This window comes from Bombus vancouverensis, chromosome 12 (assembly GCF_051014615.1).
Source record: "Bombus vancouverensis nearcticus chromosome 12, iyBomVanc1_principal, whole genome shotgun sequence".
NCBI lineage: Eukaryota > Metazoa > Arthropoda > Insecta > Hymenoptera > Apidae > Bombus > Bombus vancouverensis.
In genome coordinates, this window is record NC_134922.1 from 5,573,427 (window position 1) to 5,597,757 (window position 24,331).

Sequence of the window (24,331 nt, forward strand, 5' to 3'; positions counted from 1 at the left end):
TGCGTTAAATGTAGTAACAATGGGCATTGGGTTTATTATGTATCTTAAAATGCCAATTTTAAAAGGAGATATAGTAACAGACTCTGTTCTAGTCGTTTTGATTATGCTGCATCGTTCAATAGAAAGAAATGTAATAATAATTAGTTTCATTTGAGTTAGGTAAATTTAATAATAATAAGTATTGTGTAACGTGAGTAATTACACGCCCTCACACGTAATGTTTATTTAATAGATCTTTTTCAAGCTAACTGTAATGCATCGTATTTATGATGACTTTGAATAACAGAATGCAAGTGTAACGATCTTTTCATTTCCTTGAAGGAAATAATGCAACAGGTTGACGCTTTGTTTCTTGCGTTCTGTATCTTGCAACGATAATTTTTGCCGTCTTTATTTTTCTTACCACGTTATCGCCAATTAGCATCCAATTTAATAACTTGTTTGAAATTTCTTTGGTTAAATATACATGATAAGAGGATAGATCGGGAGATAGTAAATTTATTCATACAAACGTACACTTCGCTTTTCCTACGCCATGAAAAATATAATTCAACTTTATGAAACACTGTTTGATTTAAGTCTACGCTGCGCTTCGTTGAAGAATTTTGCTTCTTAGGAGCTCTAATTAAAATCCGATCGAATAATCTTCCTTCGAGCCTTAAGGAGTTCTTAATGTGAATTGCAAACAAGAACGATGAGGAGAGAGTTCAAATATTCTTTTAATTTATCATCTTACGGTAATTTTCTGAACTTTTACCAGGCTACATACCCGTTATTTTTATCTTAAAGTAAAACATCTAAAAATTCCGAATAATCGTCAGGATAACATGCACAGGAACTTTCACCGATCTCTACTTTCCTTGCTCGATTTATCAGCGTTAAATTACTACTTCGGAGGAATGACAAGAAAGGGTATTAACCTATTCACACGAGCAACCATTTAAAAGCCAATTGAGAGTAATAAGATGAGCACAGTTTAGAACGCTTTCAAACTGTTTTGTAAGGTTTCCCTCGTTAAGAATACTTTGCTATTAATTCAATTTTACAAGAAATTTTGTTCAAAGTTGCAACACTAGCTTAGTTTTTACATAGAAAAAAACGATATCCGCTGTATATCAAACCACTTTGAATCTTCGTGAAAGATTATTTTCCGTGACGAAACAAAGTAAAAATTATAGATACATCGTTTTCTTAAGTCGTTAGGTTAGAATTTCTCAAAAATGAATAAACGAAGTCACGAACCTATAATCCACCTCAACATAGAGCAACTACTAGCAGTGAAAGTGACAGAGATTTTGGGGTAAAAAGTTGTACCAATTCCCACTAGAGTTGCCCATTTATCGCCAGGAAGGGTCAATTTCTATAATTGGGGAGTTACGATTGGCAAATGTACCTTTCATGCAACACCATCAAAGAGTCAATGTAGCACAACGGTTTAGGAATCTGCCTCAATTTCAGTTAATCGCGAATACCTTACATATTCGTATCCACATACATCATCCCCATCGCGCATACCGGGTGTGCTAATGGAACTATTACGGAAACCGATTCCACGCACGTCCGTACATCGATCACATCCAACTAATCACGATATCTCGGCCGGGTGACGATTCTAATTAACTCTGTGAAAGCTGTAGACTTCTGCAATGTTGTGCTTTATACCAGTTATCGAATATCTTCGATATTTCCAAGATTTTGTTCCATTCGTTTTCGACAATTCGGAACATTCAGAACTACATTTTATTCCAGCGGAAATGTAGATATGAATGCGGTTTCGCTCAAGTGTACGAAAGTTAGCTAATAGCTTTTAGAAACTCACGTTTCGTCCAGGTTTTCTGGAATAATATTATCTCAAGACATGCGCATTTTAAAAATCAACGGTATTCTAATGGTCAAGTTCTATCAAGCGGTGTTTTCTATGCAAATAACGTATTTGGTAAGCTGATGTATCGACTGACGAAGAAGCACGACGTTGAAGGACAATTTCGAGAATATGCGAATTTTGTAATTTGTTTGAATGAAAATATTCTTCCACAAAGCGTTTCTGCACGGTTTGCGATGTATATAAAATTATCGTTTCGGTTACATAATTATTGAAATATCTTTTCGATAAAGAGTTGTCGAGCTTTTTAAATTTCTCGTTACATGTAACTAACATCTTGTAATTCTTTAACATTGTTCTATCACTTGCAGGAAATTGAACACCGACTATACACATGTATAAATTGCCCTATTTCAAAGTAATTTCGCTGTGCTATTTTTAAAGCGTCTGTCCCATTTAAGAGAAAAAGAGTAAAACCGAACGATAAAACCATTCCATCAGCAAAACTGGGGCACGTTCGTGGAATAACGTATACTTGTATTTCCACCGATTTCTAGGAAATGAACGCCAGTGAACCGCGAACCATAGAACGTGAAAAGCATTCGAACGTAGATGATGATGACCTCGAACAAGGTATCTCGATAAGTGATTACCAGCGATCATCTTTTCTTCCGACTCATTCTCTCGTTCTGCTCTCGACGAATTTTTTCCACCGATTCTTTTCAATGAAACTCTCGAAAACACTTATCAGACTCGGCGTCTGTGGGATTTCCCTTATTACGCCCTCGTACCGCAGAACAAATGAGATTTATCATAAGCAGCCGACCTCGTGGATAAATCCTAGCCAACCCCCTGTGAAGCGGAAAGGAAGAATAAAGATAGAAGGGGTGGGTATAAAGAAAGTACAAGGTATAACAACGAGGAAGACGGGCGAAAGGGGGAAAAAAGTCGACCAGAGGAAGACAGTTGGATGGGTATGGCAGCCGTAGAATGTAATTTGAAAAGTTTTCTCGTTAAATTGCGCAAAACGCACGCGGTACGCGGCCACGGGACAGCGGGTCGTCCAGGAACAGGGACAAAGTGGACGACCAGCATCGGGGACAATGACGAGCGCGCCAACTGATTTTAATTATGGAATCTGCGTAGGTAAAACGCTCAATTTTCCCATCATTCCGCTGCCTTTGGCCCTCTTTTTCGGTTCCACCTGGTCCTGCAATTTCAATCGAACCCACTCACACCGGCTCGCGTCCCTCTGCCACCCTGCTGCAGTCGCCACCCTCCCTCCTCGTTCTATCTCTGTCTCTTTCACCCTGCGCGATCGATTTCCACTCGACTCCAGGAAAATATCGACGAATGTCGAATTACGATTCGTCCGTGTTCGTCGAATAACAAATAAAACGCCCGTGTACTTTTTCCGATCTTCCGTAACGTAACAGCAGGAGGGTAAAAATGGCCAATGGTTGTCGAGATGTCGGCATGATCGGTATTATGTCTTTCAATATCACCGTTGAAATTACATTATTATTGCATTATACGTGTTTCGACGAGTGAGAAATGCAATTTTCAAGCCGAACGCACTGTCAGCGGAGTTTTTCGATTTTCATTCGTGGCGCGTACAGGAACGAGATTCGAAAATTCACTGAACGATGGATAAAAATCGAAGAAAGCAATAAATGTACATTAACACCTGCGAAACTGCATCTTGTCCTTCAAAAGAACTTCCTTGCTGGTGTAGTATATTTTTCTAAAAAAGAACCTACTAAACTCTGTTTCCCTTTGTTCCTGCCTTGTCCACCGTTAATTATCCGTCTAACCAGACAATTTCTGGGAGCCTTTCGCTAAAAGGCGAGAGAAAACAGACCGTCGTCCTCCAATTATCAGAAGCACGAGCCGATCTTCTTTCAGTGGGGTGAAAAGAACGAAAGAATACACTTATCGCCGCAATTGGTCTACCAGCGAAAGTGTGAAAGCATTTAGTTTGGCGAATGAATCCAAAGTAACAGCACGGCGGCCGCCATCCCAAATTGCTAGCCTACGTTTTCTCCCTTCCTATGCACGGCGGAGGCCAACGACAAAAAAGCACGTGCAACGCGTAAAACGGCCAGCCGGAAAATCGGAACGCAGGGGAGAAACGGTAGACCGCGTGGAGCAGAGGAAGCGTCCGTGCTGGACAAAGGTGAATGGGCGAAGAAAGAGATCGCGCCTAGGGCAGCAAGAAAGATAGAAAGGTCGGTTTCGCTGTTTTACGGGTCGTAGTAATTACGGTTTCGCTGTTTTCCGGTGTTAACAGTTGTATCTGGCCCTGACATCTACCTGGTCCCTCCATTTTCCACCCTCCTTGCGGCTGGCCTCGCAGCCGACGCAATTTTCCAATTCGGGAATAACGCTCACCAGCCGGGTCCTCCCTGCTTATTGTCTTCGTTTTTCTCTACCCTCGTGTCCGCCAGTTTTTCACCGGATAAATACGTCCCAACCACGAACCTTGCGTTCCAAATTCCAGGGCCGGAATTTCGCTCTCGATGATGCGTACGCGTAATATCTCTAAGTCCATCGGGAACGTTTCTTCGTTCTCACACGTTGGTTACTATTTGCGAGAATACGTAATGTCGAAAGTTGAGTCAGGCAATGAGATAACGATGATAACAACAGATGGGGAGTTCAAATGACTGGAGAAAGTTCGGTTTTGTAAATTTAAAGACGAAGGTCTGAAGGTAGTGCGAAGGTAGTGCGAGTGTAGATTAGAAATTTGAGACTTTCAGGGCCCAGTATCTCGCAGTTTTAAAGAAAATACCCCAATACTTTGCAAGGGTTTTAGCGAGCTTCATCAAGGGTCAAATATCACTCTGATACGTGCTTTTCAAAGTATCCCATCGTTTCGCAGGCATCGCAGCTACCTTCGTCAGGGATCGAATGACACTGCGGTACTCATTGTTACACGTTGTTACACATTGGTACACATCGCTGATGCTCAGGCCAGTTCCTTTTTTTAAAGGAATATCCAAAGCATCGTACCTAACTTTATCAGAGATTGAACGATGTACTAATACCGAATATCAATGATACTAGTTTCGATTATCAATTTATTATTCTGTACGCGTCACACTTAAATACGCCAAGTATGTAGTGGATGATATCGTTTATATTCGGACGACGTCATAATTGCGATGATATCGTCTTCATGGTGGGTTTTCAATTTTGTGTGGACTACGCGAGAATATCGCGTATCGAACGATGAAATATCTCGACTCAAACATCCACGGCGGAGAGAGCGTTTCACCCTCCGCGAGGAAAGTCTTTCACGCTTTCGATGCAAGAGTGTTAAGGGTCGCACGAGTACATCGTTATAACGTTAATTGCCATTCGGCGTGCACACCGGTATTGTGCGACGGTGTTTCAGACTTTTAACAGCGTTCTTTCTCGTTACGATAATGGCAGTGTAAGTAAGAAGAAGGGTACAGGTTTAGAGTGTTTTTGTGGAAATTCACGGTGCCATTTGCCTTCGCGTAGAAGCCGGAGTTAAAACAGTACGACGCGCTGTAACTTACATTCAACGAAATTCTTTTATCGCCTTGACTAATGAAACATGCCATTCTTTTTATACATTAGCCCAGTAAAAAATTTCAGATATATTCAATTTCAACCGGCGCGAAAGCTGCGAGTTCTCATCTCACCTGCAAATTTAAGAATAATAAGGCGAGAAAAATAAAAAAAAGAAGGAGGATAAAAATATGTAGCGAATTAATTTGCAAATCTGCTTGCAACTAACTAACGACCCTCGTCGTCAACGTGTTCCTCGTAACGTTAAAAAAATTTGTGAAATTTGTCGAGCACGAGACGGATCTTCGAAAAACGTTCCATCCGCAGACAGATCATTCAAAGAATTTAATTACCTCGTTAAACGCATATCATCCGCGCGTATACCCATGACTGAATTATAGCGACGTGTAACTGCAGGCGGAAAAAATTTCGCAATAAGTGGCGTCGTTGCGAATAGACTGGCTAGCAGGATCAGAGGATCATCCAAGTTAGGTGAGTGGATTCGAGGGCCAATAGCAGGAGGGCCCTCAAAGTAGCTCAACGACTCGTTATAAATTGTCGTCGATTGCTCCACCTTGAATTCTACAGAAACGACGACGTAATGGCGTGGAGGAGAAGATCGTCGGGAGGATGGGGATGCCTCTATCGGGAAGTTCCTTCCGACTGGTAAAGGAAGGAACGGAACGAATTAATTCCGTAAGGACGAAAACTCGAGAACAAAGACGAGATGCAGGATTCAAAGGACGCAATTGGATTCGAAATCCCGATTCGAGCAAGGGACGCGCTTACACAGGGCTATCTCTTTACTACACTGCTGATACAGTGGCCAACTTGTCCTACCCTGCGTCGCCATCCTTTTTTTTTTGTTACTTGCTTCTGTCCGGGACAGGCGCGAGAGTGTGCGAAAATTGCAGCGAAAGCTGGCGAAATCGATAAGCTTTTTCTGCACGTGCAAGTGATTTTCTTGCGTGGCAAATTTGTCTGTGAATTCACGCATTTTAGGAATTTATTGAACCGAGTGAAAAAACTTTAACTGCTACGTTATACACGGTGCGTCTGTATAACATGTACAAACGGACACGAGCTAATTCCTTATGAAAAAACAAGAACGAGACGTGGAATAAAATTTGTTCATTTAAGGTTTAATTTTCGAGAAAATCGAATTTGAGAATTTATCCAACATACTTAAACATGGTTAAAAGTACGGACTAGACAGGACTAAATAATCGACAGGAGGTTATTTTTTTTTTCTAATTATTATATATTATTCCATATTTCATAATTATTCCATATTCCATATTATTCCATAATTTTATTCCATATTCTACTTTTATTTTTCATACAGAATCACCTCATGCCCACTTGTACGCATTACTCGGCCGCACCCTGTATATTTATAAAATCGATATAATAGGTTTTCGCTCTTTTCTTTAAAGAAACTGGCTTATTTTAACGCGATAGATTTCGATCAAGAACAGCGTCATCGACTTTTTATAGCCTTTCGATTCTTCATTATTCGTACAATTAGAACGATCTACGTCAAGCGAGTAAAAGAAACCCTTCGTGTTAATCAACTGACTTTCCGAACAATTACTATCGAATTAATGTAACAGCACTTTGTAGCGATATCCCATTGAGAATACACAACTTTTCCATCCAATCCAATATAAACTTGCAAATTCCTGAATCATTATTATACAATGTTTCCGGTGCATCGTAGAATACGATGATTCACGGCGAACTGTTTAAAATTTATCGAAAGGCTTTTCTTGCGCTGTTTAAATAGCAGGAAGGCAAACAATTTGTCAATCGTTTCTTGCGAGTCTGCGAGGAACGAGGCCTGCGTAGACCGCTTTCGACAAAGTGCTCTCTAATTACTGTTCTCCGCTGAAATATCACCGATCGCAAGAAGTAGCTAATGATTTCCACGACTGCAAGGCCACAGGAAAGAAGGGCAGATCGAATTCACTGCGAGGGAAAAAAAGAAAGAAAAAAAAAAAAGAAAATCGCCACGAATCAAAGAACTTAATTGGATTTGCGAGGAATCGACTGTGTTTGAACGAACGAAACGAATCCCGCTTCTCAAAGCGTTCGCTCGCGATGGGCGTACGTCCGCGCGGTATTTCGCCCGTCTGAAGAATTTCGGGAATCGCGATTAAGAATTTGCGAAACGAGGTTGGAAACTGCGAAGCGGTTGCTCCATATTTTGCATAATTTGTCGCAATCTCGCGTAGTGCGTTTCAAATAAGAAACCGAGTTAGGAAACTGTGAAAGGGAGACGCGACGAAAATTCTTCTAGCGAGTTGCAACAAACTCTTCCTGCATCAATGATGTATACTTACGCACCTGATTATTTTTGTAATATATTTACACTCGCCCGCGAAAATATTTGAATGTTCATATACACATTTTATGAATATGTCATGTATGTGAGACTTCCACATCTTTGAACTGCATTAGCACTGTTATGTACATGAGCGACACGATTAAGAAAATTATCTTTTTAAGTTTAAGATAGAAAATTCTTAATATTTCTGCCACTTATCGACGACAAAATTTTTCCCTTTTACAACTTACGTAATAATAAATTTCGAAGCTCTTTCGAATTTCTGATAAAAATTTTATTGAAGCGAAGGAAAGGATTTGATTTTTTTTCTAATCCGACTGGTTTTCTAATTTGTCTGGTTGAAATGTCAAATTGCTTTTTACAAAAAGTTTCGAAAATGTCAACTGAAAGTCGCCTGAGTTTTCTTATTCCCCACGAATTACGCGGTTCGAGAGAATTTCGTGAATTGCGATTAATAGTTTGCGAAACAAGGTTACGAGCTGCCAACTACCTAACGTACGCTTTGCATAATTCATTGCGTTTTCGCAATGTCGTGTTCACGAGGCCGATTAACCGGAGACGTAATTTATGTCAGAATCGCCTTTTCATTCGCTTCTACATTCTTAACAGTCGTTTGTATTCCGGAGTTTCCGTGAATTAAACTTCACTCGCTAAATTCCTGAATTTTATCGTGGGATAATCTTGACAAAACTCAATTTTTCTTTCTTATTTTTATTTTGGTATCCCAGACAATAGAAAAATTATAGTCGAAAATTTGACTTATCTTTTTTCCATTGGTAGAATATTATACATATATCCTAGATGTAGGTGGCATAAATTTTAGAAAAAGAGAAATTCCACGGTAGAATGTGTATTTGCAGAGGCATGACGACTGCAACGAGAATTTATTAGGTATGTTTACAGAGCAAATACGCGAGGAAAGGAAGCATTTGAGGAAGATATTTACGAGCGTACTAAGAAAGATAGAAGGTGTCGCGGATTAGTTCTAGAACCCAGAAATACGGGAGTCTGCACTTTATTGTTATGAATATACATTTGCGAATTAAAATGTAGCTTTAGAAAACCTTTTCAAAACGTGTGTGTCTCGTCTATCAAAAACCTTGCTTTCGAGCCACACAACTTTTTAAAATCCTAAAAAATTTAATTCGTCAAAATGATGACGCAACCTTGCAGTTCATGTATTACTATAGCGCGTTAGTATTACGAATCGTAGAAATACACGTATATGTTTTATTCAGATCCACATGCGACCCTCGCTCGACAAAAATTTCACAATCTACCTTTCGATGGTCACCATAAATTTACAGGAATAAATACGCCGATATTTCTAGCTGATGCCAGCTGAATCTTGAATTCCAATCTTTCCTTTCTATCTTTTCTCTCATTGCGCCCTCCTACCTATTTCTTTTTATTCTTCTTTCGCACAGTCTCCACTCTTCCTGTTCCCGTCTAATCCATATTCCGGCATTAGCGTCTCCCCTTTCATTCATTTTCTTTCTTTTGTCTCATCAACACCACGTTTTAAACTCTTTCCCTTTGGTGATTCGTTCGTTTCCCTTTTCCTTCGTATTCCATTCATCGTGTCGTATTTCTCTTTCCTTTAATCTCATAGATCCGGTGGAATTCACTGCGACTATTTTTTCGCCCTTGTTCCGATCTTTTTCTTCCCGGTAGCTTCCATTTTCCTAACTTTCGTGTTTCTCTTGTTCCAACGACGCCCCTTATCCTCCGTTGACATTTTCATAGCGCATATTTCGCATTTTATTCAGCTTCCCGACGATTCTCCAGTTTTTCCTTTGAAAAGCACCCGAGAGCACCATAAACACCACATAAATGTTCCTTTATCGTTTCCTGTTTTCCTCCCATATTATCTCCTTACTTTTAATTTCCTGCCATTTTTCAAGCACTTCCTCCACCCACGTTCAGATTTCCCTTTCCCATACCGTCATCGGTTCTAATTTTCTACACCGCTTCCTCGTTTACTCTACCAACGTATTTCTTTTGCCACCGTTCAATAGCGCCGTATATACTCTTCTTCGTTCATTCTTTCAACGCTATTTCCCCGGACCCCCTTCAATTCCTCTTTGTCTTCCTTTCTCCCCTCATCTAATTGTCTTCGTTTTGACCCTCATTACAGACCATTTTTCTCGCCTCTGGTCGCCTGCCGTTCTCGTACGACAATGACTCACCGCTGTCTTTATTTTTTCCTTACCCACCCTCCATCTATCGTCAATCGACCGTTTTCCACCTATCGTCCATTCCTTCCAGACTCGTATCTCTTCATCCACGTCTCCGCGTTGACCTGCTCCACGCGTCTTGCTCCGACGTTTCTCCAACGTTGCCCCTATCTCTATTCAAATCCATTCCCATCCCATCATTCTCCGCCAATCTTCCTCGCACCCCGTCTGTCTGCGTTTCCCTTTGCTACTTGCATGCCCACACCCTCCTCCTCGTCCCGTCCTTCGTTCAACCTTTCGCTTTCTCCCTCTTTGACCTCCCTCTCCCCGGAGGATCGTCCACCCCTTCACAGGCCAGAGTGCAAGCATCACCTCCGACGGGCGCGTGATTCCACGTGTGCGCTTCCCCGTGACAAAGCCAGATTTAAGCTCCGCTTACGAGTCGGAGCTTTCCAGCTGGCTCGAACCTCGCCGGGTGCTCTCTACTGCTACACGCTGCCGCTGTATAACGATTTTCCTCCTCCTCCTCCTTCTCCTCCCTCCCCCTGACATTTCGTTATCAGCCATAATAGACTGCGTTTCGCGGGAGCAGAGCGAACACGTCGAGATTTAGAGAGACGCTCTCGGGATGTCCCCGCGAACATCGAATGACAAAAAAAAAATGGATAAAAAAGAGAGAGAAAAACGAGAAAGGATAGAAACGAGGGAAAAACCACGGGAACACAATGGCCGCCCTTTGTGTCGCGTAATGTGCCCGGGACTGTATCGCCTGCTTGCCAAATATTTCCCTGTTGGATCGCTCGCGTTCGCCCAGCATCCGTCTCCTGTGACTGCGGTCTTTGAAGACATTTTGTCTTCCAATGTAACAGAACTACATTTTTAACGGGTGATGTATCGCTTTTATGGTTTCGCGTGGAATAGTTCTGTTTGAAAAAAAATACAGTTGACCTTCAAATCTGTTCGAAGCGCTTCTTGAACACGCTTGAAGCCGTTCAGTCTGTTTAAGGAAATCTTGTCCATATTGTACGTTCGATTCTTGAATTGAAATAATTCTTAAAAATCTACCGCAATTCTTGTTAATAGTTTTAGGGACTATGAAAATTTATTCGTTGAAAAGATTAATGTCGGCTTGAATAACGCACTCGTGCATCAAGAAATGTCGAATAAAATTCGCCACGATTAAAATATTTTTTCTCCCATAAAAATCGACCATTATATTACAACACGAAATTTGTTAATAGTAAGAATTTTATACAATCCCAGAGATACAACTATGTTTGTTCCTTGATAACAGAAATAAAGTACGAGTACTTTGTACAAAGGCTTTGACGATTAAATCGACGAGGCAATGAAAGAGGAGATCGTAGGTTTACGTTGCTGGTAAACGACAGAAATAGAGTGAAAAACGCGGTACTGTTATCAGACTGAATTAACGAGCGAGAATGAACACTTTGCGCCGTGTGCCGCTCTCAAAAGGCAACAAATCCCGTTATGTTTTCGTGTATATTCCGACTACTTCTACGGCTAGGATCAATCTTATCCGCGATAATGCGAAAATCGAGTTTACACGATGGGCGACACACATTTTTCTCCCTCTTTGTCACCTAAAAGGGGGATTTCTTTCAAGGCCAGTGGGTTAACTCCTGAAAACGATCGATCATATCATATAATACACACGATACGATAAGACATACAAAAATAATTTCGTCGTAAGCCACGTTATTGGAGGCAACGTTGATTGCAAACAGCCATTAATCCTTGGGTATAAAGAAGGGCAGTTTCTCCTCAGCAATTCGAATAAATAACATGTAAATTCATGCGTTGAAAATCGATTGCGTGTATAATACTACAAGAAGTACTATTCGAGTGATCATTAACGAGTGTTAAGGAATCAAAAACAGATACGAAATAAATGTGCGTTCACGCGTAATAAATCTCACTCCTGATCGAGAGAAGTACTTTCCATGTAATCGATTTTCCTTTGAAACTTATCAAAATCCTTAATTTCTTTAATTTTCAAGTTAACCAATCGCGAGAGGATTTTTGATAAAAATACTTTTCTCTGAAATGGCAAAGACAATTCAAACGGAGCCAGGGTATTAATTGAATGAATTGCCAGGGGAAGGTCCAGATGAACCCTGTTTACACATCCCACGACGAGAGCCAGAGTTTGACAGAGGAGGAAAAAGGATCGATCGATCGCCGATAGGGAAGTCAAAGGGGGGAAAAATAAGGCACATCGAATGACAGAAACACGGGGGACAAGGGAGAAAGAATGAAATAGAAGCTTGACACCCCTCCAGTGTGCAATTCTGACGAGTTGGTGATTCGATCCTGAAACAGGACTCAGGAGACAGCATAAAGCTCGCTCTACGCTCGTTTGTCCTTTCTTTCTTCATTTTAACCTTACCCATCCTCTCTAACCTGGACACTTTACGATCGTCCGTCTGTCACTATTTGTCTCGCGAACTTCTCCGCCTTTTTGTTCCGGCATCCCGATCTCTTCCCCTTAAAGATTCAATTTAATTCACTCACCATGAAGAGCCTTCAAATATGCCTTGCCGGCATTGATCAGCTGCCTCGCCCCCGGGTTGAACTTGTCCAGGATGTTCTACAATCAGAAATGTAAAAGGTGTTTGGTAATTTCCAGTTACATTTTAAGTCTCGACGTGGTTAAAAAGAATAATTTATCGAGAATCGAGAGTAAATTGGCAGAGCGGATTGTTTTCGACGTTAAATACATTCGACGCGATCTCTTTAAGGTAATAATTAAAAATGATTATCGCCAACTGGCAGTTATCATGGAAACGTGTTTTAACAATTTTCTGTATGAATGTATTGTATAGATGCGGGTAGAGAAACAAATGAAACAAATGCGAAATGAATTGGTTATTAAAAATTGGTTATGAAAAGATTGGAAGATGTAATTTAGCATAGAAATACAGTCGTTAATTGATTTATTATTCAACGGCGTTACAATGGCTAACAAATTACAGATCAATGGTCACTTTTAATCCGGATTCAATCAATTTATTTTCGCCTGCATTTTGCGTCTGCGTTATCGTCGAAATTCTTAATTGGATAAAATGATAGATCGCGGGATGCAATAAAGAATGCATTCAACAACGTTTGATTTCATTGCGACGGTTTTTCCTAGTATAAATAGATATCTACGCAATGATAACTGCGTTTAAATGCAGAACCATCAGGCACACGTCTTCATCAGACCTTGATCGATAGCTGACCATATTGGGGAGTGTTAACGAGTGTGAGTTAATCGGATTACGTCACTATGACGAATTAGTTTCTCAAGCAAAAGTCACGCTTCAGGGTCTTGGAATGCGGTCTACTTCGCCGTGATTGCACTCCTTAGGTGAGGAATTTACATTCTCCGAGGCTACTACTTTTAAATATTCTCAGTGCTCTGTGCCCGACTGTATTTAACGATAATCCGTAGTAAATCGATAATTTTGCGAAGGAGATAATTCTGCTACTTTTGCTTAAGCTTTAACGAACATATTCTTTGAGAATAACTATATTCCGCGGTTCCTTTCCAAAAAAAAAAAAAAAAAAAAAAAATAGCAAATTACTGTCATCGAAGTGACACGTTCGCAATTTTACGTTACTCAAGTTTCATCAAACTCCATCAAGCTCCATGAAGGATATTCTTCGAAATCAAAATTTCTATTTTGTACCATCCACGACCACCATCTTCGACGTTAGATCCACCTTATACCAAGCTGGGAAATACAGAAAGGTTTACTCGTTGTCTCATCATTGCCTCGTTGGGAAGATCACGAAACGATCACGTTCCCGGTGGACAAAGCTCGGTGCAAGCAAACGGAGCAGAAAAGTAAACCGAAACAATGTCGACGGAACTTGGCGGTCAGTTGATGGGGCTGACAGATGCTCCAACAAACAGGATCCTCGAGGACACGCTATGCCGCGTCTGTGGACGAATAACGAGAGCCACTGGCGTGGTTGCATGCTATCAGGGTGAACGTATACGAACGCCTGCGGCATTCCAGCTTTGAGGACGAGCGTCCGCCGTCTTCCTGCGTCTATCTCTTCCTGCAACCTTCTCTCATCTCCCTCTCTTTCTTCCTAGAGCTCCTTTCACTCGACGGCATTCAAGGCGGCGCCTTTTACTAGCTCACTCGCAGCTTTTGCTTTACGTCTCTCCTACAGACTCACAGCCTACTACTGTCTCGCCGACTTACGGAACAACGGAACCGGAGTGTTTTGCCAAGGGTTGAGAGGTAGCAGGGAGCGCGATTAACGCCAAAAACACCGAAACTCTAGCGATACCGGCTAATAAGGGGCTGCACAATTCGCCACGGTGACGTTGATCCTCCGTAACGCCCTTTTCCTGCGCTAGAACCTGCAAGAATGGAACAAATTGCTTCGCGGGGGGCGGGGGGATGATAATAACGGCCTACCTCTGTCTCAAGTGTAATGATCCGTGTACTTTGAAAAGTGGAGCAATTCGAGAGCTTGCGGAGCAAGCAGATTCGCAGAATTTTGAAGTTTCGTGGGAACACGACCTGCATTGGAGAATGATTGCTAATAATTTTGCGGATTCATACTTGGAGGCGTCAGTGTTTTGCAGTTGGGAAAGAGATAAAATAGGATTTGGAAGTTCAGGAGATGTCACGCGGTTTGTATATTGTTGTTGGTTATCCGATTTCGCGTGTAAATTGTGTATATGCGGAGGAGTGAATACGCGTTGAAGATAAACAGAATCACGGTCGAATAAATTTTCATACGCCGCGGGTAGAAATACGCTTAGGAACAAACAGTGTTTCAAACTGGTGTTAGAATCTTACGTAAGTTTCGCAGTGGCTGGGAAACAGTGCTGGGCAAAATTTTATTTACCTAGTAATATATAACATGTAATAAATATATACAAATATATATAATAATATAAATGTATAAATACTTAATAAATAGTAAATAACAAATTAAAGTGATATTTCACTTGTGAATAAGAATTAATTATCTTATTTAGGTAAAAGTTATTTTAAAACGATGCGAAAAATGATTTATTTTTTATCTATTATTCGCAAATGAAATTTCATCTGCAGTTTTAACTGAAAAACAAATGATGATATATGGATAAGTAGTTTTTGGTTTTGTCTTATCCGTTTCATTCTGTACAATGAAAAAATCGTGGGATCGATACGGTTATTTTTCAATAGATACATCACAGTCCACGTTTGCTTTTAAAATTACTCGCTTCTCGAACAAGCTGTCTGAAAGTCAATTCAATTTTGCGCGTATTCGTAGCTAACGAACGTTATTAAAAATTACAAATTATAATTTACAGAAATGTTATATTTGCGTAAAAATTAATTTGCTTAATAATCGATAAATAATAAATGAAAATAAGTAAAGATGATAAATAATAAATGAAAATAAGTAAAGATGATAAATAAAAAATGAAATTATATTTGTAAATAACAATTAGTCTCATTATTTTAAATAATGTATTTAGACTTCTCGAAATAACAAATAATTTATTTCTGTTTTTATATTTTCACTTATAAATAACAAATGACTCTCTGTTGAAATAATTATTTAAATAAAAATTTATTCAATGATGCCCGACATCTCTGCGAAGACGCATGAATTTGGTTCGATATAATACATTCGAAGAAATTGTCGCAGTTCTGCAAATTATATCTATGTAACGGAATTACATAGGTTTTTGATTACATTTTTTGATCACGGAACGTGCTACAAAAACCTGTGGAACATTCTGTGTAGAAATAGTAATTCCACGCTATTCTGCGTGGATCAGCTCTATCCCACGATCGAATAATCATCAACCGTCACCATAGTGACTCGATAAATTGAGCCACGTTTCAGTCAGACATTTATCCGAATATCAAACGGAAAATTTTGAATGAAAGCGTATGGTTGAACCATAAACGAAATGGCAAAGCTGACAGTTATCGCAAAGACAAGCAACAGGAATTGGAGATGGTAGAAAGTTGAAATCAGATCTCGGAACTGAAGGAATTGCGGGACAGACTTCGAAGAATGACACGAATGTGACTCGCTCGTGAGTTAGATAATACCGCGTGTCCTCCGGCTGAATAACGAATTAGAGTGTAGGACAGGAAATGTCTTTGCTTATCACCATTATGTAATTTGACTGGAAACGTGGTAACGCGACCGGTAGAGCGGTCAAAGGGCTAACTATTCTCCCAAGGTTAGTCCCACTGGTGCATCGTTGCTGACTCGAATTCGAAATTCCAGTCCTGCAGAGATGATCACAGCGGATATACATACTGTCCACCGCACTATGCCGCCATAATCCGTGGAGGATTCCGCTTCTTAGATTCGAACAGGATTTTGGTAATTAGCTGCATTTAGTAAAAGCCACACATATTATCATAAGATACAGCGTGTATTATGTTGAAACGTTTGTACGTTGCTAAATTGAGAGATCTATCTGCTACTTTCAAATTAAGTGTATAGTTAAATAAGCTTAGCGATACAATTGAAATTTGTATTTAATTATTCATATCGTTAGTTTATTTTAAAGTACCGATATTTACAACGTTTCTTTTGTACAAGAAGGTATGTTTTGCGATAATCTAGCTGTGATTCAACTTTTGTCCAACGCGTTCTTCGATAAAATTCGAGACAAGTCTAGGTGAAATGGTCTGAAGCAATACTTGCGTGGAAGAACGAATTTGTATAAAAATTCCCAAGTATTTACAATATTTTCATCCGCGTGCGATCAGTGTTTCATAACGTAGCTATTAATTCTTTCTGCAATTACGAAATCTAATTCCCCATAGAAATTTAATCGAAAGAAACATCGAACGAAACGTTTTCTACGACACACGGGAACTCGTTTGAATCATGGAGCTTGGCTAAATCGTTGGAACGCTGGGCGCGATTTCGCGGGCACACGGTCGTTAAAGCTTGGAGAATTTCGTTGAACGTCGCGTCGGGGCGAGCGTTTAATCCGAGCGATTGCCATTCGAGGGGATCGACGGTGTCACGAGACAATCGTTTCGCAGTGACCTGCACAACTGTGAAACGGTTCGTTCGGACGGCCGAATCGGCCCGAGGCCAAGCGGTGTCAGCTTGGAACGTGCACGAGGTGAACGAACGATGGAAATTCAAGTGGTCTTCCGCTATTCAAGAAACGACTTGTTTGCTCGCCCGATATTACGCCCCATTAGGCAATATTCCGCAGACGAGACGCGACATTTCGCAAACGTCCAGCGGCCCAATTTTTCGCCGGGAACGTCGTCCTTGCTGTGTGCACTATACATGTATTCTCGACTTCGCGACGTAACTCTTACAATTCGGTAAGCGTAGTTAGTTTGAAAAGTCGCGTATGTTCAATATCGATTTATATTGCATATACACTGGCTCGCGAAAATATTGCCAGACTTGTCCACATCTCTTATGAACATATTATATGTGTTTTACATATGTGTAATGTTACGCGTAACGTGTAAAATGTGTATATGTATACATATTGTGAGTAATAACATCTCTCTATCATGGTTATATTGCTAGAATTTGGAACATTTCTGAAAATATATACAGGAGTTCCAAGATATTTAATAGAAGTAGGTATATATTTTGCAGAGGTTACAAAAGTATTTAAACGGGCATCATCTACGATATTAGTAGATCTCAGTAGTCGATTGGATCATCATTAACACTTATTATATACTTTTAGTGTTTATTATATACGTTTATGAGTATTCATAAACATTCGTGATCTAGATTATACATGAAAATTATACTTGCTATTAAAAATACAAAAGTGAAGACTTTTCATTGATAATACTTATAAACTTTCGGAACTGTTCAACAAACGTTTAACATCTATCTGCAAAAGATATTTACGAGAAATTCACGATTCGAATCTATCAAATCTGCCCCAAAATTAATGTTTCTCCTTTTTTTTTTTTGTAAATCCTTACACGTAGTTTAAATCTACTCGATCGGTGTTCGAACGTACTTGCACTGTAGGTATTTACACGTAACACTACTCACGCCGATACGATTGGCGCAGTTGAAAAGAGATTTAAAGCAAACGTTCCGTTCGCGGTGGATCGAAACAAACGAATACGCTTAATGGAATTATCGGACAATCTAATGGAATCACCGACTCGATGACTTGCGAACGGTTTCAGACTACGTTAGTCGGTGAAGTACCAATTGCCACGCGAGTCGGCAAATTTACCCGTAATCCTTTCAGAGAACCGGTTTCCTCGTAAAGCACATCATCCTTGACCTGGCCGCGTCGTGAAAAAAATATCTCGAAGTACCGTACGTCAACGTTAACCACCATGATACGTTTGGAAACACTAATTTACAGCGCCTTTCTGTCCTCGACGGACATCTACGAAAAAAAAAAAAAAATTAATATATGGTTATCTATGATGTTTAAAAGTTGGAAATCTGGCATCTTTTATCGTTCGATTTAGGAGGATACAAGTAAGTGGATGGTGTATAGTAAATTCCACGTGAATCGAAAGCTTGTCGTCTACAGTTGACCTAAAGAGTATTCAACCATATGAAATATTTCATACATCTTTAATATCCATTTCTAAGAAATATTTTTTATTTTACTCAAAAATGTCGGAGTAATCGTTCGAACATGAAATATAAGGTATAAAATGGGGAATTATATTTTACGAAACAACTATGAGATATTCATGCATGTGGATACTTTTTTCGCCAATTGTATTTAGAGAATATTCTCCAGGCGTTAGCTTTGTTTTTTGTTCGGAAATTTTATCTCAAATGGACGTAAACAAAAGCATTTGAAAGCTAATATATGTCCCATGACAAAAATACATTTTAAGCGCGATACTTCGATCTTCCAGCTTTTCATATTCCACGTGAACGTATAAATTTTATTTTCGAATATACTATGAATACTGTCATTTCATAGGGGTGCATGGGTAAACTTATTTTATGTCATATTACCTCGCATTCCTGTAATAAACGCCAGAGCGTAATAATGGCGCAATATCTCACTGGCTAGTCGGAACGTCGAGTTATTTTTCCGCGGGACGGACATTAGACAAAAATTGTTGGTACAATAGAGGGAACGACAAATTGCACGTTGCGCGCAGCTGACGCGCTGGAAGATTTTCATTTAACCAAATATTAGATCCATCGTGCATTATAAAATAAATTACCTATACTCTGTACTTCTTCAAGTAAGATTCTTACAAGATAGAATTTCAATAAAATACCGTGTAAAATATTGTAGTAGTCGTGTTTTCTGTCGAGAAAAATTCAGCGTGACAATTCGTCGAATTTCGAGAGCAGAGTCGTCAATCGTCGTTTCAACTTGCAACGTCCGAATAAAAGATGGATCATCGTGAAACGAAGCGGAATAGAAGCGAACAGTATACTTCGATTTCAAGCAATACCGTTACAAGTACGACTGTTATACCGCAGTCACAATGGTCTCTCCATTGAGAACGTTTTATTCGCGATAGAAGTGCCTGTTCCTTTTGTCCCTCGTCTTTTTCGATTCGCGGTAAACAGATCACGTATAACCGCGTAGAAATTCAGCCTAACAGACAAAAGAACATTTTATAAAGATGCATCATGGCCGTATCGACGCCATTAAAACGTCGAGCCAGGATACAGAGGCGACAGTTAGAAGATAGATGAACGGAATTCATTAAACATTTCCACATTTTACATTACGATGTAGTTTATATCTTGTTTCTTCAAAATTTTACATTTATCTTGGGTGGTGAAATAACATGTTCTGTCTCATGAATATTTTAAGACGAAATGTGCCTATTAAGGTATTCGTCATCCTCGATCACTGTCGCGATTTCGCATACTTCAAGGATCAACCGGCGGCAGTCGATGATTGAATATAGTCAGCCGATCATTTTGGGTCGAATTACCATGTCGAAGGAAGCAATATCGTACACGACAATATTAAATAAGCCATATTCGCTTAAGTCGATTCAACCGATCCGACCCATGTTTAATTTGAATTAATCCGATCGCGACGATCGACAACTTACGGTTTTATATTCCGATCGAATTCACTATCGAAAGAGTGTCAGGGATCAGTGCGATTAATTTTGCTTGCAAACTGTACTCGGCTTTGTACATGTACCGTATATAAATTAATTTGATTAAAATACGAAATTACACGGTAGTATTAAATTTCTAAATGCTTTGACAATTCTCGAAGGCAGAAGAACTTCAAACACTAATACGATTAAAGCTTTGGAATAATTTATTAATTGTACAGGATTCTTGTGTCAATGGAACGGATAAGTTGATATTTTATGAAAGATATAATTATATGCTACGATAAATTCTTTTTCATGGAAAAATAAATATAACGCGGAATACGTGCGAAGTACAGAAATTTCACAAAACAAATTAGACCAATAATTTATGCATCGAGTGAAATAATATTCTTCCTTGTATCCTATTAAAAATTATCAGATTACGGTAAACTCTTGATTAAAGAATAAATACCATTCAATAAATACCATAAAAATACCATTTGATCATCTGACCTATATCATATATTTATTATGAGCTATCGTGCAAGAAATCGAAGGTGTAAAGGAATGTCGATTGGCAAGGCTAAAGACGACGTTCAGTCTCCTGAATTCTGTCCGGTTAAAAATCCCACGACCGTTCAAGGATGGCAGAAAGGGTGCAGAACGGGAAACAAGGTCAATACCGGGCGCAGCAAGGTTAAATTTAACCCGGTACCGATTCCGTTATAGTCCACATAACTGGCCAGGCTGGCTAACCGGCGCTCGACAAGAAAATGGAAGCAACACGAGCATCAAGAAGGTTTCTCTTATTGGCAACCAGTTGGTCTCTGCAGGAATAAAAAGAGTGACCGAAGCGGGAGCGAGAAGAAGCCAGCCAGAGGACGAAGACGAGCGTGAAGCAAGAAGGAAAAGGAGACGTTTCGAAGAAGGTAGGGAAGAGAGAAAACGAAACAGAAAACCAGGCTGAAAGGCGGAGATGAAGAAGAAGCCAATGAATGTCGACTAACGGTACGCGATGCATGAATTTCGTGTGCACCGATGTATCGGTGTGCGCTCTTGTAAATGCCATTCGACACGTGTAAAAGTATATCCAGGGCCGGGCCAACGACACCCGAAACCCCACGATACTTTCCAAGTCGAGTAGCGAGCTTTTCACGACCCGATCCCGTTATCACGGGCGCGAGAATCTACAGTGAATGGCAATGTGTCGTAGAACAACTTGAAGAATTTTTGTGTTCTTTTGTTAAAAAATTTGAGAGAGGTGTTGTAACAACAGGATTATATTTTTCATTTGGTTTCGACGTTAAGTACGTATTTTGAATATTTTTATAATTTCGATTTTTATTTGTTGTTGTTTCTTTCGCGGCTATTCTTGCAAGCTTGTTACATTCGATATGGCTTGATTTGAGTAGCACGTGAAAGATTTTCAACGATGTTACACGAACAGCGAATCACCAGGTCGATCGGAACGACAGTTTCGAAACTTGGTAACGTTTCAATGAGCAGTCGATGGTTTCACGGTATTAGAAGGGTGCTTTGCTTTCACGCGAGATAGCCTGGCAACCGTTCTCTACCAAATACAATTTTACTACAACTGCGAGACGCTACGTTAAAATGGAATTTAAGATTTGTGAAATTTGCAGTAATCGTGTATACATTTCAACGGAGAAAGTTGAAACATTCCTGGAACAGAAATTTCTACAGAATCGTTCAGGCTTCCTTCGCAAGGAGATACGTATCAATTTTACAAATCCATGTAACATATACTTCCCATTTTATTTATCTTTTTCCCATTCATGTTTGTTCAAATTCTGTGCTTTCCCTTTACAACTTTTCAGCTTCAAGGGAAGCAAAATATCGTTAAACCGACCCTGAGCATACGAATCGCTGATACATCTACCCGTCTCCCTCTCAACGTATTCAACCTCCCCCCCCCGCTCTCTCTCTCTCTCTTTCTTTCTCTGTTTCCCCGCCAGCTCTTCGATTCTCTGTTTGTCTATCCGTGAATTCATCCTGACTATCTGGGAACGCCATCGACTGATCTGAATTTCAGATTTCCCGTGCCGCGCTCTGGTAAGTAATGCTCGAGCCCGGAACGTATGATCTGTCAGCACAGGAGTTGTAACGAATGTAATTTTTGGCGTGTGTGCGTCCGCCACCGGCTCCACTGGTATAATAGCGATGATAGATGCGAGTTGGCCGCACACCTTTGTAACTTCAGGATTTCTCAATAAACCGGGAATGAGTTACATCCTGTTAAAGGGACTTTTCGGGATTAACTCCGCCTGTGATCGACAGGATCGCGGATTTAATCCTGTGACCGCTCAGCCATTAATATCGTTCCATTCAACGGCTACCTGCAAAGCATTACAAACGTTTGCCTTATTCGCGGTAAAAATTACGCTTTTTGTATAACGTCTCTTAGCTGATTCCACAACTCTTTGTCTCGTTTTGTGCGTAACTTTTTAGATGGTCGCAGTTCTTCCGATTTTTCACGTCAATCTAATTTTATAGATGTTTAAAAATGATCAAAGAATAATCTGTCTGATGTTTCGTTTATTAATAGGACGCCTCGGAAGTGACTAACCAGTTTGGAAGGTTATGCAAATTGAAAGCTACTTACCTTATCGAATATTATCGCTTTTACGCAGCTAACGAGTTGAGCGTGATTTACAACGTGGTATAAAGTTGTTTACGTTGAAACATTCGCTTCGATTTGTTACGTAACTTCGTATTTCTACGGCTTATTAGGAAACTTTCCAATTAAACAGAACAGTAATAAAAAGATGTTTCTAACATATATATTTATGTCATCGAAGGGAAAGAAGGTAGAACTTTGATAAACGATTTTACCGTAACGTCAATTCCATATAGCAAAGTTTTTAAATACTTTTGATTTCTTTTTTGCGTTACTGAAGAAAGTGAAACGCAACTACCAAAAATGTGTTACGTCAACTATTTCGTTCGAATCTAAATCGACAAGAGCTATTTGCGAGAATATAAGTCGAGTTGGGAGAAAGGAGAAATACGGATTAGAGCCTAGACGAACGAATTTCAATTACGTTTTAAATCAGAGATGTGCAGGAGAAATCTGTCGAGTCTCGATGCTCGATGCTCGATTTGCCGCGACGCCGCGTCGAATAAATTTCTCGATATAACTTCATTCTTCCGTCGTAAACTCCGTTTAACAGAGGGATTTCGCTCGTCCACATACAGGTCGTAATCGCAAGCGCGCTAGAAACTTGGGTGGAATACATTTGCTTGCGGCAAATATCAACCTGCAGTCTCCTAAGCAGAGAAATGCTCGTGCTACAGATTATTTTCATGACTTTTATGATACTAGGTGTCGATATATGTATTTTCGTGTGAACCACGTAAGCGCGTATCCAACTTTCCTCCTATTTTTCGTTGTAGAATATTTTTAAAAAATTGGAAACTGTCGTAAAATTGCGATAGACACAGTTCTAATTAATTGCGTCGAGATACTAGGCACTACAGTGAAAATAAACGTTTAACCGATCATTTTCACGACTTCAAAAAAATGAGTCATTAATTATGATAAGGAGCAGGTTAGTTTCCGACGAGCACGATGCGATTTTAAGCTCCGCCGAGTGTAAATTATTTTCTGATTAAAAGCGATTCGAATAATGAAAGCCGATGAAGAGCGAAATTTGAAAGCGAACAAACACGTGCATGCAGGTTCAATTTCTTGGCTTTCTTCTACTTCCAGCGGCCAGATAATAAAGTTTCACGTTACAACAATTTTATTTCTGTGAAAAGCGCGAAAGCTTTCAACCGTAGTGAAGCACCAAAGAATAGACAGCAGCGAAAGGAAAAATCTTACAAGATGCCCCTCATTTACAGCTACAATGCGAGAAAAAAGAAGAGGGAGAAGAAACCTTGCTACGTTCATAAATATCAGAATAAGGAAACTCATAAGAAAAAATGCATGCCGCTGTGATTTCTATTTACGCCTCAGATAAGTCAAAAGAAAGGGAGTAGCAAGAGAAAAATAGAGGGAAAGATGTAATCCATATCCAACTGGCGCGAACCGTCTGAATTATGCACATTTAAATCAGCTCGGCTTGCACAAAGTTGCAATAAACGGCGTTACAACTTCGTAGTGGCAATTTCAGCGGAGGATTTGCATTTTCCAAAATGGAAATTGCATTTATAAATATGTTGAGCTCGCTTTAAGCGTTCGTAGAACTTATTGAAGGGAAATAAAAAGTATTTAATCAACTTGTTCAACAGAATAATTTATTGCATGATATTGATATATATTATCTACGTTGAAGCTTTTTGAGCGTATAACAAAGTTTTAATCAAAGAGAAAACGGGAAATTGACATATTTGTCGCGTGATTACGCAAATTAAGCGAGCAAATTAAGTCATTCGCACTGAATACGTGAAAAATTAT

General features: G+C 39.7%; 1 protein-coding gene across 1 annotated transcript in view; it reads right to left on the minus strand.

The window, feature by feature from the left end:
* Positions 1-24,331, minus strand: part of IRSp53 (Insulin receptor substrate 53 kDa) — a 163,326-nt gene that overhangs the window by 82,705 nt on the left and 56,290 nt on the right. The window contains exon 3 of the mRNA XM_033331056.2: positions 12,419-12,494. Coding sequence (XP_033186947.2) covers positions 12,419-12,494 — 76 coding nt within the window. The remainder of the gene's footprint in view (positions 1-12,418; positions 12,495-24,331) is intronic.